The following is a 15,977-nucleotide window of genomic DNA, read 5'->3' on the forward strand; positions in this document are numbered from 1 at the left end:
GACAACTTCCTTGTATCCATTCTTTGGTTAACAATGATTATGAAATATATCCCAATTTCAGAGATGTTAATATGCAGAATAATGTATGTATTAGAATTGAAGAAATACAGTAATCAGTCTAGCACTGCCAAATGGTGGTTACCTTGTAGAGCAACTGAACTCTTATACTGTTGGAAGTGTAAATTAGTGTGACCACTTTGGAAAACAATGTGGCATTATCTAGTATTCTCCTGGATATTTTCCCTAGAGAACCCTTTTTTGCAGTGTGATTCAGGAGATCTGTATAAGTAGCTTATAGCAGCATTCTTTGTAGTATCCCCAAACAGGAAACAACCCAATGCCAATCAGTAGTAGAATTAATAAGTGAATTGTAGTATATTCATATGATGGAATGCTGTACAGTGATGGACATGGACAACAGTTGCCCCCATCAATGTGTGTGAATTTCACAAACATAAAGTTTAATGAACAAGCAAATCACAAAAGAAAATGTATAGGCAAACCTAAACTACCTCGTTTAGCAATGCAAATACAGATGATAAGCATTTCTTTGCTTCTCTGTAGTTCTGTTGTGTAGGTCAGGATAGTGGTTATTTCCCGGAGTGAAAAGGTGATTTACAGAGGACACATGGGATGCTTCAAAGGTATGAATGGGCAGTGTTTTATTTCTTAACTTGGGTGATGGTTATAACAGTGTGTGAGATATACATACATGTATGTATATATATATATATATATATATATATATATATATATACACATGATTATGAGGTCTGTTTTGTATTTTAAACACTAAAAATAACAACAATGGAAAAAATATGCCCAAGTATTAAGAATTATTTTCTTAAAGGTAGAATTAGGGATGATTTTCTTCTTGCTCTTTAGATTTTTGTTTGTCACAAATTTAGAATTAAATCTTAGTTAAGGACTTGAACTCAGTATTCAGGCAGAGTTAGATTCAGAGGCCAGATCTGCTACTTTTTGGCTATGTGATTTTTGTCAAGTTCCTTAAGTTCTCTGACCTCAATTTCCTTATTAGTAGATTGGAACAGTAATAATACTTCTCTCAGTTGCAGTGTGTAATACAGTGCCTGGCACATAGTTGAAATTATTGTTATACAGTGTGTTTTTTGTTTTTTGTTTTATAACAAGCATTTGAAAATTTTTACTTACAAGTAAATTATTCTGAAAACTATAGAACACTTATGAAAGAAATTGAAGACACAAGGAAATGGAAAAACATTCCATACTTGTAGATTGGAAGAACAAATGTTGTTAAAATGTCTATACTTCCCAAAGCAATCTACACACTCAATACAGTTGTGACCAAAATAACACCACCATTTTTCAGAGAGCCAGAACAAGCAATACTAAAATTTGTATGGAATCAGAAAACACCCTCAGTAGCCAAAGTAATGTTGAAAAAGAAGAGCAAAGTGGGAGGCATAAAAAATTCCAGATTTCAAGCTGTATTACAGAGCTGTAATCATCAAGACAGTATGGTACTGGCACAACAACAGACATATAGGTCAATGGAACAGAATAGAGAGCCCAGAAATAAACCCTCAACTCTACGGTCAACTAATCTTCAACAAAGCAGAAAAGAATATCCAGTGGAAAAAATGACAGTCCTCAACAAATGGTGTTGGGAAAACCGGACAGCAACATGCACAACCACTTCCTTACACCACACACAAAAATAAACTCAAAATGGATCAAAGATCTAAATGTGAGACAGAAAAACCATCAAAATCCTAGGGGAGAATACAGGCAGCAACCTCTTTGACCTCAGATGCAGCAGCTTCTTACTGAACATGTCACCAAAGGAAAAGGAAACAAAGAACTATTGGGACTTCATCCAGATAAAAAAGTTTCTGCACAGCAAAAGAAACAACCAACAAAGCTAAAAGGCAACCCCTGTGATGGGAGATGATATTTGTAAATGACATAAAGAGCTAGTATCCAAAAATCTATGAAGAACTTAATCAAACACAGCACATAAAAACCCAATAATCATTAAGAAATGGGCAGAAGGGGCGCTTGGGTGGCTCAGTGGGTTAAGCCTCTACCTTCAGCTCAGATCATGATCTCAGGGTCCTCTGCTCAGTAGGGAGCCTGCTTCCTCCTCTCTCTGCCTGCCTCTCTGCATACTTGTAATCTCTATCTGCCAAATAAATAAATAAAATCTTAAAAAAAAAAAAAGAAATGGCAGAAGACATGAACAGACATTTCTCCAAAGAAGACATACAGATGGCTAAGAGACACATGAAAAAAGTGCTGAACATCACTCAGGGTCAGGGAAGACAAATCAAAACCACATTGAGATACCCCCTCCCGCTGGTCAGAATGACTAAAAGTAAAGACTTGGGAAACAACAGATGTTGGTGAGGATGCAGAGAAAGGGGAACCCTCCTACACTGTGGGTGGGTGTGCAAGCTAGTATAGCCACTGTGGAAAACAGTATGGAGGTTCCTTAAAAAGTTAAAAATATAACTACCATATGACCCAGCAATAATACTACTGAGTATTTATCCATAGGATACAAAAATGCTAATTTGAAGGGGCACATGCACCCCAAATTATGGAAAGAGCCCAGATGCCCATCCACTGATGAATGGATAAAGAAGATGTGGTATAGGGATGTCTGGGTGGCTCAGTTGGTTAAGTGTCTGCCTTTGGCTCAGGTCATGATCCCAAGGGCCTGAGATGAGTCCCATATTGAGCTTCTTGCTCAACAGGGAGCCTGCTTCTCCCTCTGTTTATTGCTCCCTCTGCTTATGCTCTCTCTTTGTCTCTCTAACAAAAAAATAAAATATTTTAAAAAAAGATGTGTATATATGTACAGCGGAATATTACTGAGCCATTTACGACAACACGGATGGAACTAGAGGGTATTTGCTAAGTGAAATAAGTCAAAAAGAAAGATAAACACATGATTTCACTTGTATGCGGAATTTAAGAAACAACGAATATAGGGGAAAGGAGGGAAAAATAAGATAAAGACAGAGGGGGAGGCAAACCATAAAACATCTTAATTATAGGGAAGAAACTGAGGATTGCTGGAGAGGAAGTGGGTGGGTAGATTTGGGGTAGTTGGATGATGGGCATTAAGGAGGGCACTTGAGATAATGAGTACTGGGTATTGTATGCAACTGATGAATCACTAAATTCTACCCCTGAAACTAATACTATATGTGAACCAACTTGAATTTAAATAAAATCTTGAAAGAAAGAAAAAAGTAAATTATTTGTGCTTAATTTTGATCCCCTTGACAGGTACTTTAGATATATTTTTAGCCTTAAATGCTTGCAGGTTTGTTTGGTAAGATCGGTTAAACAGTGAGAAACAGAGAATGTCGGAACTGATGTGACCAAAGGGTTTTATTCAACTCTTTTCATCTCATAAATGCTAGAAATTAATCCAGAGTGATGGCATCACTTGCCCAGGGTCATACAGTGATTGCTGTGTTCTTATCTTTGTAACTGGGGGATAAATACATTTAATGTCTCTTGGTCTCACTCATTTTGTCCTTCCCAGCCCAGCAGATGTACTGTGTGGGTCACCACAGCCCTCTGTAGTTGAATGTGATCCTGCTCACCATGGTTATCTAATCCTACTGATTGATTCCTTGTAGACCAAGAGGATGCTGGTGGAGAAGATGGGCCGAGAGGCTGTTGAACTAGGGCACGGGGAGGTGAACATCACAGGGGTAGAGGAGAACACCTTGATTGCCAGCCTTTGTGACCTCCTAGAGAGGATCTGGAGTCATGGGCTACAAGTAAAGCAGGTAAGGATTGTGTAGACTCTCCCTGCTGAGCAAAATCTTTCTCCTTTCACTTCTAGCTTTCCCACACTCTTCCAGCTGGCTGGCTTTGAAAAATGGTGCATGCCGTGTGGGGTGAAACTTGAAATACCTAAACAAACAAATAAGTAAATAAATGTGATCCAAACTATTTTCTTTAGAAGATACACTTCATGAATCTGTGTTATTGTTAAGACATTTCTTGAGTGGCATCCTCCTTATTATACATAGAGCTAAAGGCCAAACTGATAGATCCTTTTCGACAGCTGGCTGTGGTCTAGAAATGGGACACGAAAGAGAGAACTTGGAGTTCATAACTACCAAATGTACTCTACAGGTCCTTTACTAATGGTACATTCCTAGTGGGAAAAGCTCTGTAATTAATATTTCTTTTACATACAGATAGCTTAACTGTCTAAGGATTTGAGAAAGGACTGCAGGAAATTGAGTAAGTTCGATTTTTGCTGCTTGATACCAGAGAATTTCTTTATTTCAGAATACTCTGTTTGGAATAGCTAGTCAAGATGGACAACTTTTACTTTTATGCATTTTTTAAAAGATTTTATTTGTTTGAGAGAGAGAGAATGAGAAAGAGAGCACGAGAGCAGGGAGAGTCAGAGGGAGAAGCAGACTGAGTTGGAAGCCTGATGTGGGACTTGATCCTGGGGCTCCAGGATCATGACTGGAGCCGAAGGAGTCACTTAACCAACTGAGCCACCCAGGCACCTCTACTTTTATACATTTTTAAATTTGAAGAGAACTTGAAATCTTTTCAAAAGCAGTTTTAGGGGCATCTGGGTGGTGCAGTTGGTTAAGTGTCTGACTTGTGATTTTAGCTCATGTCATGTTCTTATGGGTTGTGCCCTAAGAAATCTCATAGAAATTGAGCCCTGCAGCGGGCTCTGCACTCAGCAGGGAGTCTGCCCTCTCTCTCCCTCTGCCCCTCTCCGCACTTATGTTTTCTCTTGCTTTCTAAAGTCAACTTTTAAAAAAAAATGATTTTAATATGGATAAAATAGAAAATACATGTAAGTATCCAGCAAGTATTTATCGAGGGCTGACAGTGTGCTGACATTGTTGTTGAAGGCACTTGAGGTACCTTAGTGAACAAAACAGACCAAGATCTCTGCCCTTCTGGAGTGCCATTGTTATGGGTATAGAGGCTGTCTACCATATCTGTCCTTCAAAACATTTTTTTTCTTTTTTTTTTTCCAAAACATTTTTCTGTGCACATTATACCCACATACTGTGGATATTTAAAAATCCAACCACAACGAGATACTTTTTTACATTCACTAAGATAACTAAAATAAAAAAGACAGTAATAAGTTTAGTGAGGATCTGGAGAAATTAGAACCTTCACACTTTGCTGGTGGGAATGTAAAATGGTGCAGCCACTTTAACAAAACAATTTAACATTTAACAAAAATGTTAAGCATGGTGTTGCATGACACAGTGAGTCCACTTTGAGCTACCTACTCAAGATAAATGGAAATGTGTCTGTATAAAAATACTTACACAAATGTTCATAGCATTATTCCTAGTAGGCCAGAAATAGAACAACCCAGAAGTCTATCAGTTGATGAATAGATAGAGTAAATGTGTTGTATCTATACAGTGGAATATAATTAAGCAGTAAAAGGACTGAGGGATGATACATGGTTCAACATACTAAGTCAAAGAAGCCAGTCACAAAAGACCACATACTGTATGATCCCATGTATATAAAATACCCAGAATAGGCAAATCCATAGAAAGCAGATTAGGGGATGTCAGATGGGCGGGAAGAAAGAATAGGGAGTGACAGATAATGGGTATGATGTTTCTTTTTGGGTGATGACAGTGTTCTAAAATTAGGTAGTGGTGATGGTTATACAAATCTGTGAATGTACTGAAAACCAGATTTTGTTGTTTTAAGATTTTATTTATTTATTTTAGAGAAAGAGAATGAGAGAGAGAACATGTGAGGGGGGAGAGTCAGAAGGAGAAGCAGAATTCCTGCCAGTCAGGGAACCCAATGCAGGACTCCATCCCCAGATTCCAGGATCATGACCTGAGCTGAAGGCAGTTGCTTAACCAGCTGAGCCACCCAGGCACCCTTTTTTTTTTTCTTTTTTTTTGGTAACATATACTTTATAAGTGTGGATTTTATGGTAATGTGAATTATAAAATTATAAAATTATAAAAATCTAGATGGGATCATAACTGTACGTAATGTTTTGTAACTTGCTTTTTTTTTTTTTTTTTAAGATTTATTTATTTGACACAGAGAGAGAGATCACAGGTAGGCAGAGAGAGTGGGGGAAGCAGGCTCCCTGCTGTGCAGAGAGCCCAACACTGGGCCGGATCCCAGGACCCTGAGATCATGACCTGAGCCGAAGGCAGAGGCTTAAGCCACTGAGCCACCCAGGCTCCCCTAACGTGCTTTTTTTTACCTAATAATTTTTTCCATGTCCTTACCTAATTTTTAGGTGATACCATAGTCAGTGTTGAAGAGCTAAAACTATGAATCTGACTTTAGAGTCAGAAAGACTGGGATTTGAATCCTAGCTCTGCTGGATGACTTCAGTAACTTGTGATTCTTGAATCTCATTTTCTTTATCCACCCGTGGAATTAATCCAGTCTACCTTTGAGGGTTATGATAATTAGATATAATAAACATAAATACCTGGAGTGTGGTAGGAATATAACATATTATGGCTATTATGCTAGGCTCTACATAAAGAATTTGTTTCTTTCCTTTTCTGTATAACAAATGAGTAGAATATACATAATTATTTTATCATTTTTCTTTAAGTTGAGCAATCCTGATGTTTATAGTTGAGCTCTTTAGCTTTTCCGCAAAATATACACCCCTCCCCCGCCTTTGATGTTTGCCATAGAATTTCTAGAGAGCTAGCCTTCTCCTGCATTTTAAGAAACAATACTGTATCATCACATGTTCTAAACCTGTCCTCTGAGGCTTTGCAGCCATATTCTTTTTTTTTTTTTTAAAGATTTTATTTATTTATTTGACAGAGAGAGATCATAAGTAGGCAGAGAGGCAGACAGAGTGAGAGGGAAGCAGGCTCCCTCCTGAGCAGAGAGCCCAATGTGGGACTCGATCCCAGGACCCTGAGATCATGACCTGAGCCGAAGGCAGCAGCTTAAACTACTGAGCCACCCAGGCGCCCCTGCAGCCATATTCTTAAAAAATTCCCAAGCATGAGAAATATTTTTTGGAGCCCATTTGATTCCCCCTTCAGTTTGGATAGATAAAGGCTACTTGTTAAGTGAGGAACTAATACAAAATAATGGAGACTTTTCAACTGAGGTCCCATTTGTTCTGAATCCTGCATTTGGAGCATTAAAAGTGAAGCACTGACATTGTCACCAGAGGGAAGCAAGGGTATGTGCTTTCTGGTAGGGCGTTTATACTCTCGGGGACTCATACATGTTTAGCTGCAGATTGTGACTATCCATGTTGTGTTTCTACTGCGTGTTCTCCTTAGGCCTTTACTTTGCTAGTGTGTGTGTAGAACACCTTTCTTCTGGTGAGACATTCTCTGGTTATGTTCCAGTCCAGAAGTTCTATAACCTGGTTACCTGGTCTCCATCATGCATTATGCATGATCCTGGGATCACCCTGATTGTGACCAAATTCACTCTGAGAGTGATCTTATTGCCTTTTTTCTGAGGGTACCTTACTGATCAACTACATATTTTAATCTATTCAAAAGTAGAGAACCCAAATAGCAGTTTTTGCTGCTAGCTTCCTAAACTTTGTTATTGGCCGTGATTGTTCACAACTCTCTGGGTTTTCAGTGACATTTTTCAAGGAGATGGGCATCCTTCTCCAGTATATTCTTCTAACGCTAAGAGGTGAGGTTTGGTTTTCATACTGGTATTGTAACTGCTGCCTTTTGGTAAGTGAACATGGGTGGTTTCTCACCTGTGTATGACATCCTTAGAGAATCCAGTGCTATCTGTATCTTGCTTCCCCTATGTAATACCCTAAATGGGTAGTTAGGCTAAATTGAACCTTGCAGTCTCAATCAGCCTCTGTGCAAAAGAGGAAAAAGAATTATTCGTATCTCCTGAACTAGAAAGATCCCAGTGTTCTATCACTGAGCCTCAGCCCAGCTGCTGTACTCTCACTCCTGCCTTTGCTCTCGCTCCAGTAAAATGACTGCGAACCAGCGCATCCCTTCTGGCATGGCGGGCTGGTGCTGCTCTAGCCTTTGGCTCTTCAGCAGTGTTGCATGTGAGGGCTCTCTGGTGACTGACTGTACTTAGTGTATGTCACATGCACACAGGTCTATTAAGGGAGGTCGCCTTCCCAGTCTTCCTAGATTCTGGGGCTACAGTGATGAATAAGCCAAAGTGCTGCCCTTTCAGGAGCCTCTCTGTTTTGGTAGAGGGATGGACAGATTTCTGGAAGTTGAATTACTAAATCAAAGAGTGTGAATATTTTAAGCTCCTGTGTTGTCTTTCACATATATTGTATCAATATACCAGTTAGTGTATAGAAGTTGTAAGTCTTGTTGATATTGTTGAACATAATTTTTAAAAAATATTTGGTTTTTCAGTGAATAAAATAGTCTTTTCTAGTTTTAACTTGTGTGTGTTTTTAATACCATTATGATCATTGGGTTTTGTTTTAAGCTCGTTGAATCCTTTTTTTTTTCTTTTTTAAGATTTATTTATTTATTTGAGAGATAGGGAAAGAGCAGAGTGAGAGTACAAGTGGGGGTGATGAGCAGAGGGAGAAGCAGACTCCCCACAGGGAGCTTGATGCAGGGCTCAATTCCAGAACCCTGGGATCATGACCTGATACTTAACTGCAGATACTTAACTGACTGAGCCTCCCAGGCACACATCTTCCTTTTTTCTTTCTTTTTTTTTTTTTTAAAGTTGGTTAAATCTTATAGGATATCCAAACATACAGCAAGTTTATGTTAGCAGCTTGCTAATCTATAGGTGAGGATTTTCTTCTATTCAAATGCCTGATTCCCCACCCCGCTCCATCAAATGAATAGAAACAAAATAGATTATCAGCTCCTCAAGGGACAAATTTTAAAACCTTAAATCCTCACATTCATCTGAGAGCATGAGATTTTATTTCAGAATATATAACTTCATAAGTTAAATGATCTCTTCCAGGCAGTCTATATAATATAATTGGGAGCAGTTGTTCTGACATTAGATTGAAGCTTGAATCCCAACACTCTGTTTATTATCTGTGTGATCTTTTACAGGTTACTTAACCTTTCTAATGCTCAGTTTGCTCTTTTCTAAAGAGAACGAGCATAGAGGTACCTATCCTGTAGAATAATTGAGAGCATTAAGTAAAGTATTATATATATATTTTTAAAGTATTATATTTTGAACATATAACATAGTCCTTAGTTTGTAGCAAGTCTCAGGACATGGTAGCTTCAATTATTATTACTATCACTTCTCTGAAATATAGAACTAAAGTCATTTATAAAATTATTATAATAAATCCTACTACTAAAAAAACCATAATAATATGTTTACATTATATCAGCTATATAGAAGCATTTACCATGAATCTAAAATAAAGTTTTTATCACATAACAAGGGGCACCGTGTACTGCAGGATGACTAGAAAGAGACAAAGCAATGGCTGGGTGGCCAGCTGGGCTCATTCACCATCTAGGCAAATGGCTCCCTTACATCAGGCTTGCAAATGTTAATCAGACTTGTGCCTTGGTAAAATGACAAATTACTATATGTCTCAGATAGTTTAAACTGCAGCTCTTACATTTCCAAATGTTAAGGTTCTGTATGTTAACTATAGTTAAATGCCAGTGTACCTTCCTGGCGTACCTTCCTGCAGGCTTCTTCATTTTTACCTTCAATAGTAAATCCTCATCTTAATGACAGCTCATTCTCCTCAGCTTGAGCTAAGGGCAGTGATGCCTTTAAATGTTTCAGGAAATTCAGGAGCTATATCATAGGGTCTTGTAGACGAGATATTAGCTCCTCTGTACAGAAGTCATCATGCTCTACCCAGGCCGGCCTTTAACCAAAGCAGAAGTTGAGAGGTTGTTTGCTTTTTTTCTTTGTTATCCACTGGTCTGTTCATAGACTCTTTTTGGCCATGTCCTGTTTGAAGTGGTGGACATTTCTCTTTTCCTGTCCATTCTTCTTTATATTTCTTCTACATTTTAGTAGGTTGATATATTTGTATACATTTCATCTGGGTGTACATTGATATAAGAAAATAATAGTACAGATACTTTTTAGTAAAAGCCCATGTCTATATGTTAAAAGTATCTATGACTCTGTTCACTGGGTGCCTTGGCCTCTGAAATCTAAACTGATAGGTGTTTCTCCCTTGTGTTGGTTCCAGGGGAAGTCAGCCTTGTGGTCCCATCTGTTACATTATCAGGAAAACCGGCAGAGAAAACTCACATCAGGAAGCCTCAGTACCTCAGGTAAGATGGTTTCTGCCCCACTGGGGAGAACCCCCTGCACCTGCTTTCCTATCCCCCACTGGAGTAATCATCTGCAGTAGACTATTCTAGGTCATTGAAACCTTTGCTGTATAATGTTTCCTTTTTTAAATTTTAAGCTCCTCAGCTCTCTGAACCACAGGGTGTGCTAAATCCATGGGGTTTGCTTTCATTATGTATTTCTTCAATCCCCCCCCCCACCACTTTTTAAAGAAAATTCTATGCCCAACATGGGGCTTGAACTCATGACCCCAAGATTGAGAGTTGTGTGCTCTGTTGACTGAGCCAGTCAGGCATCTCTGTTTCTGTGCCTTTTGATCAGCGAGACAGAAGATTTATATCAGCAAGAGGACAGTCTTAAAATGATTTTAGGTTTTTAATCAATTTGTGTGGTACTGGTGTCCTGTGTTTGGAGCAGGTTGTCTTCAGAGTTTTTTGTTTTATACCTCAGAGATGGACATTGAGATGATCTGCCTGTTAAGAGAGCTTGTGTCCTACCTTGGAACTCCTCAGAGTCAAGACCTGGTGTGAATGTGAATGATCTCTTAATACTTCTTTTACTTTTTTTTTTTTTTTTAAGATTTTATTTATTTATGTGACAGAGAGAGAGAGATCCCAGACCCTGGGATCATGATACTGAGCCGAAGGCGGATACTTAACCAACTGAGCCACCGAGCTGCCCTTTCTTTTCCATTTCTAATTTAATAAAAATATCAGAGTGAGGAGGAAACTGGGATCCAGAGAGGAATTGAATTTATTCAAGATCACACACTGCGTTCATGGAAGAGGCCAGATTAGGAGCCAGGCCTCTTGTCTCTTGGTCTGGTATTCCTTCTGCAGTGTCCCTTCCAGGAGTCCCCCTCCTTCCTATACTTCTTGTCAGCTTCTCCCCTTTGTATCTCTCTGCCAGGAAGTTTGTTTTCTTGGATGTTCTTATCCTAATGGTGAAGATCAGTTCAAATGGAAGTAAAGACATAGGCATGAATTCAATGTTTCTTTCTCCTTGAGGTAATTGACCTCAGTTAGCGCTGAATGTGGGGAAAATAGTTGGCTGAAAACCAGGTGTAAGAGCTCTGTAAGTAGCCTGATGAGTTTTTTGGTCCATTTTCTGGATATTAGAACAAAAAGCCTTCTCAGGAAGGCTATAGAAGTTACTGCTGAGGGATAGACAATAGCCAAAAATTCTCAACAGCTAAATGGTGAAAATACTAAGTTATAAGTATTGGACCAGACATAAGGATATAAATACATTGGCATACCTCAGAGCTATCGTGGGTTTGGTTCTAGACTACCACAAAAAAGTGAATATCACAATAAAGTGAGTCTGGTGAATTATTTGGTTTCCCACTGAATAAAAAAGTTATATTTATACTATACTAAACTATAGTCTGTTAAATGTACAGTGTTATGTCTAAAAAATATTTATACATTGATTAAAAAATACCTTATAGCTAAAAAATGCTAGCCATCATCTGAGCTATCAGCAAGTCCTAATCATGGATCATGGATCACTACAACAAATATAACAATAATGGAGGTACCTGGGTGGTCCAGTCAGTTAAGCCTCCAGTTCTTTGTTTCGGCTCAAGTTGTGATCTCTTGGGTCATGAGACTGAGCCCTGTTTCGGGCTCCGCACTCAGCGCAGTCTCCTTAGGATTTCCTCTCCCTCTCCCTCTGCCTCTCCCTTGCACTTGAGCGCATGCTCACGCGCATGCAGTCTATCTCAAATAAATCTTCTAAAAAAGCCAAATATAATAAAAATTCTGAAATATTGTGAGAATTGCCAAAATGTGATACAAAGACCTAAAGTGAGCAAATGCTATTAGGAAAATGATGCCAATAGACTGCTTGACACTGAGTTGCCATAGACCTTCAATTTGTTTAAAAAAAAAAAAAAAGTGCAATAACTGTGAGGCACAATAAAGCGCAACAAAATGAGGTATGCTTGTATTGCAGCATTCTGGGACATGTTCTTTACCCATTCCCTTGGCTCTTTTGTAGCCCAGTTTGAGGCAAGAATAGGACATGAATAGTAGCTCCAAATGGAAATACTGCTTCCGTGGATGCATAAGAACATGCTGGATTAGAAGCCAGAAGATTTGTGTTCCCTCCAGTCCTGACTTTGCCACTTGGTAACTAGGGCAAAGCATTTAACTTCGAGTTTCAGTTCCCTACTCTGTGATACCTTCCTTGGCTGTCTAGTTGTTAGAGGATTAAATGAGATGGTATGTATAAAAGCATAACATCTGATACCTACTAAGTACTTCATAAATATTCATGAATCGCTACATGTTACCAAAGTAACCACTATTCCTTGTTCAAATTTGGGTAGTCAGCTCTTTGGATATTCAGATCTCTCTTTGGACATGACCAGCTTTTTTGTTCTAGGAATACTTCTTGATTCAGAACGGAGGAAGTCTGATGCCAGCTCAGTCATGTTACCCCTGAGAATCTCCCTCATTCAGGATATGAGGTCAGTCTGGATTCATATATACTAAGCCACTAAGAACCCATTTTCAGTTACTCCTTAAGTGCCTACTTTCAACAGCAGAGTCTAGGGGACTTGGGCTTCTATGGCAGCTCCATTAACCAGGAAGACTCACTGTTGGTCTTGTGCTTCATGATGTAGTTATAGAGCTACACGAGCAGTTGAGTTTCTTGACATTTTTGGAGAATTATACCAGAGTATCACAGGGCTCCAGGGTTAGCCTGATTTTTTGAGAGCTCTACTGTCACCCCTCTGCCCCCTGCAAATTGTGATGAGCCTTTCTGCAAAGCCACAGGGAAGCCCAGGATTTAGAGAATAAGAGAGATGGACTCTGACCAGGATGGGATCGGAATGTTTCACAAGGCCTGCTTGTCTTTATAGGGGGAGGTATTGGTAGTGAGTTCCTCTTCTACCCCACTCCTCACCTCCTTTTTCCCATTCTCCCTTCAGGCACATCCAGAACATCGGGGAAATCAAGACTGATGTGGGAAAGGCCAGAGCATGGGTGCGACTATCCATGGAAAAAAAGTTACTTTCCAGACACCTGAAGCAGCTTCTCTCAGATCATGAACTCACCAAGTAAGGCCATTCACCTGGAGTAGAACCAGGCTCCCAGGAATGGTGGGGAGGGTTTGGAAACCCTTGTGTTAGGAGGGAGAATATTCACTATTTCATTTCTGCTGTGTTCAGCTAAACTCAAATTGCATATGAAGATCTTATAATATTTCCTCTTCTCCCTCTTTAACTATAGAAGAAAAACTCTGCTATGTTTGTTCTTCCTGTCTTCTCAATCTGCCTGTCCCCAAATATCTTTCTTAAAGAGGTAGTGAGAAGATGGGGGTCCTTATTGGGTACCTCAGAGTTTTGGGGTCCTCTATCCCATCGGCATGTGGGTGACTTGTATACCTCTTAGGCACAGGGCATTTTCGTGGTTTCTTTCCTGTCCTGGGGAAGAAAGGATTAGAGAAAGAAAAGGAAACTTCTAAGATAACCCTTATCTCTTGTTCTTTGCTGAGGCCAGGCTGGGCCCAAAATAACTCAGTCCTTGTTCTTCCTGTCTGGACCCTGCAGGAGTCTCCATAGAGCTTAGGGGCTTTCCAGTGGCCCTTATAGGCTCCCTCCCTCCACACTTTCCACCTAGAAAGAGGAAGAGGAAAGATTCCAAGGATCACACTCATCGTTCTCACACTCCCAGGAGCCATTCAACCTACAGTTCCCTTCTCTGCATTTGATTTTCTTTTTATTTGTTTTGTACCCTACCTACCAGAGGAGTGGGAAGGAAGACTGTCCCCCTTCTCTGCCTCTTGGACCACGACCTTTCCACTTTTCCTGTCTATGTTTGGCTCTTTCTTCACGGGCAAGCCTGTTGGGCATTTTTGTTTAGCATTTCCTTAGGCATCTTTTCATGGTGTCCTTTATTATTTGACTTCCCCAAGGATGATAAAGCAGAGGAGCGGGCCTTGTGGTGTGTGGACAGTTGAGTAAACCTGCAGAATCTGTTTTTATTCAAAGTGAAAATGTAATGATTTAGATTGTTTACTGTGTATGTAAACCACAGCAAGAAGTAGGTTTAAAACCTTCATGGTTAGAGAGCTCACTTTGAGAGGTTGTGAAACAGCAATTCTTAAAGCACTTAAATTCGATTTCCTAGAGGGACAGGAGGGCTTAGGAATAAAATTTGGAGTTTGAGAGAACAAGTGAACATAAAAGCCTGGAGTTTGGAAAGGAAGTGTTTGTACACCAGATTCTAAGGGACAGTTGTGTATGGTTAAGAAAAAAAAATTGCTATTGTAGCAGGTTAGGGCAGGAGTGTTTCTTGCTGGCCAGTGTGGGTGTCACCAGCAGGAGGACAGGGAGGCATCTAAAAGCTGGTCAAGCACAAGGAACTTTTTTTTTTTTTAAAGATTTTATTTATTTATTTGAAAGAAATCACAAGTAGGCAGAGAGAGAGAGGAGGAAGCAGGCTCCCTGCCGAGCAGAGAACCCGATGCGGGGCTCGATCCCAGGACCCTGGGATCATGACCCGAGCCGAAGGCAGAGGCTTTAACCCACTGAGCCACCCAGGCGCCCCAAGCACAAGGAACTTTTGAAGTCCAGTACAGTGGATAGGTCTGGGTATATATGCGCCAAAAAGCCCAGGCAGCAGCAAACGGCACACAGACCTTGGTCAGGAGGCTAGTTTTGCTTTCTTTAAACTGTAGCCCCTTTAAAAGGAGGTAAGTCCAGGATTTACTCAGTATTAGAAACTTTCCACCTTATATTTTGGCCCCAGTGCTACTCCAGTGAGTGGAAAATGAGTTTTGCTGCCACAGATTGCATTTTGGGTGGGGTAGAAGGGAGGAAAAAAGGGGCCCTTCATCAAAACCTATTTATTCCTTCATTCTGCTCTCTCTTACCTTTCTCTTCAGTCTGCCTAAAGCTCCAGCCACATCATACCACTCAACGCTTCTCAGGATGCTAGGTACTAGATTGCTAGAGTTTGTCTAGACATGTCAGTGCCCCTGGGCACCCAAAGCATTTGTCACAGTATTTATTCAAACCTGCCTCACCACTGATGGGCTGTGTTATCATTGTCTAGTTGCTTGCTGCTTATTACAATTTTCTTTCATTGAGGGCATGAATGAGCATGTTGCCCAGCACCTAGGAGGTATTCACCTGGGCACATAAAATGTGTGCATAGCTGCACAGACAGGAGGAGGAGGACAGCCTTGGAGAGTATATCTTGATAAAATGTTCCTGAGTCTCTGGGATTTCCAGGTAGCCTCCAAAACTGTTTACAGCTTGGAGAAAAGAGGTCGAGGCAGGGTAAGGGGGCTACAGGGTCTAGGGGAGAAAGTTAGCTCTTGTATACTGAGCTTACACTGTTTCTCCTTGACCTCATGCAGTGACTAGTACTGTGTAGTAGCCCCTCTACCTTGAAACTCACTTCGCGTGGCTGCTGTGGCCTTATACTATCCTATTCTCTTTCTCCTCCTGCCCTTTCCAGGATGTTGGCTTTCACAATCCTCAGTTTTCTGCGTGCACACATGTTCTTTTCACACTTTCTCTCTTACTTAGTGATCTCACGCATCCTCTTCACTTCTGTTTCCGGTCGTGTGACTTCCACATCTGACCCTGTAGCTTTGACTTTTCTTCTGAGCTCCAGTCCTGCATTTATTTCCATCCAGATTTCTTACCTTTAGCTCAGCGAGAACAAAAGCAAGCTTCACAGAATTATTCACCA

The 15,977-nt window shown here is 40.1% G+C and overlaps 1 protein-coding gene across 2 annotated transcripts in view; it reads left to right on the plus strand.

Annotated features, from left to right (window-relative positions):
• DENND5A (DENN domain containing 5A) overlaps window positions 1-15,977 on the plus strand; it is a 102,163-nt gene that overhangs the window by 77,568 nt on the left and 8,618 nt on the right. For both annotated transcript variants that reach the window (XM_046016036.1, XM_046016035.1), the window contains 4 exons: window positions 3,636-3,788; window positions 10,163-10,247; window positions 12,655-12,739; window positions 13,205-13,333. In XM_046016036.1, the coding sequence (XP_045871992.1) occupies window positions 3,636-3,788; window positions 10,163-10,247; window positions 12,655-12,739; window positions 13,205-13,333 (452 nt within the window). The remainder of the gene's footprint in view (window positions 1-3,635; window positions 3,789-10,162; window positions 10,248-12,654; window positions 12,740-13,204; window positions 13,334-15,977) is intronic.

Source organism: Meles meles, chromosome 8 (assembly GCF_922984935.1).
Source record: "Meles meles chromosome 8, mMelMel3.1 paternal haplotype, whole genome shotgun sequence".
Taxonomy (NCBI): Eukaryota; Metazoa; Chordata; class Mammalia; order Carnivora; family Mustelidae; genus Meles; species Meles meles.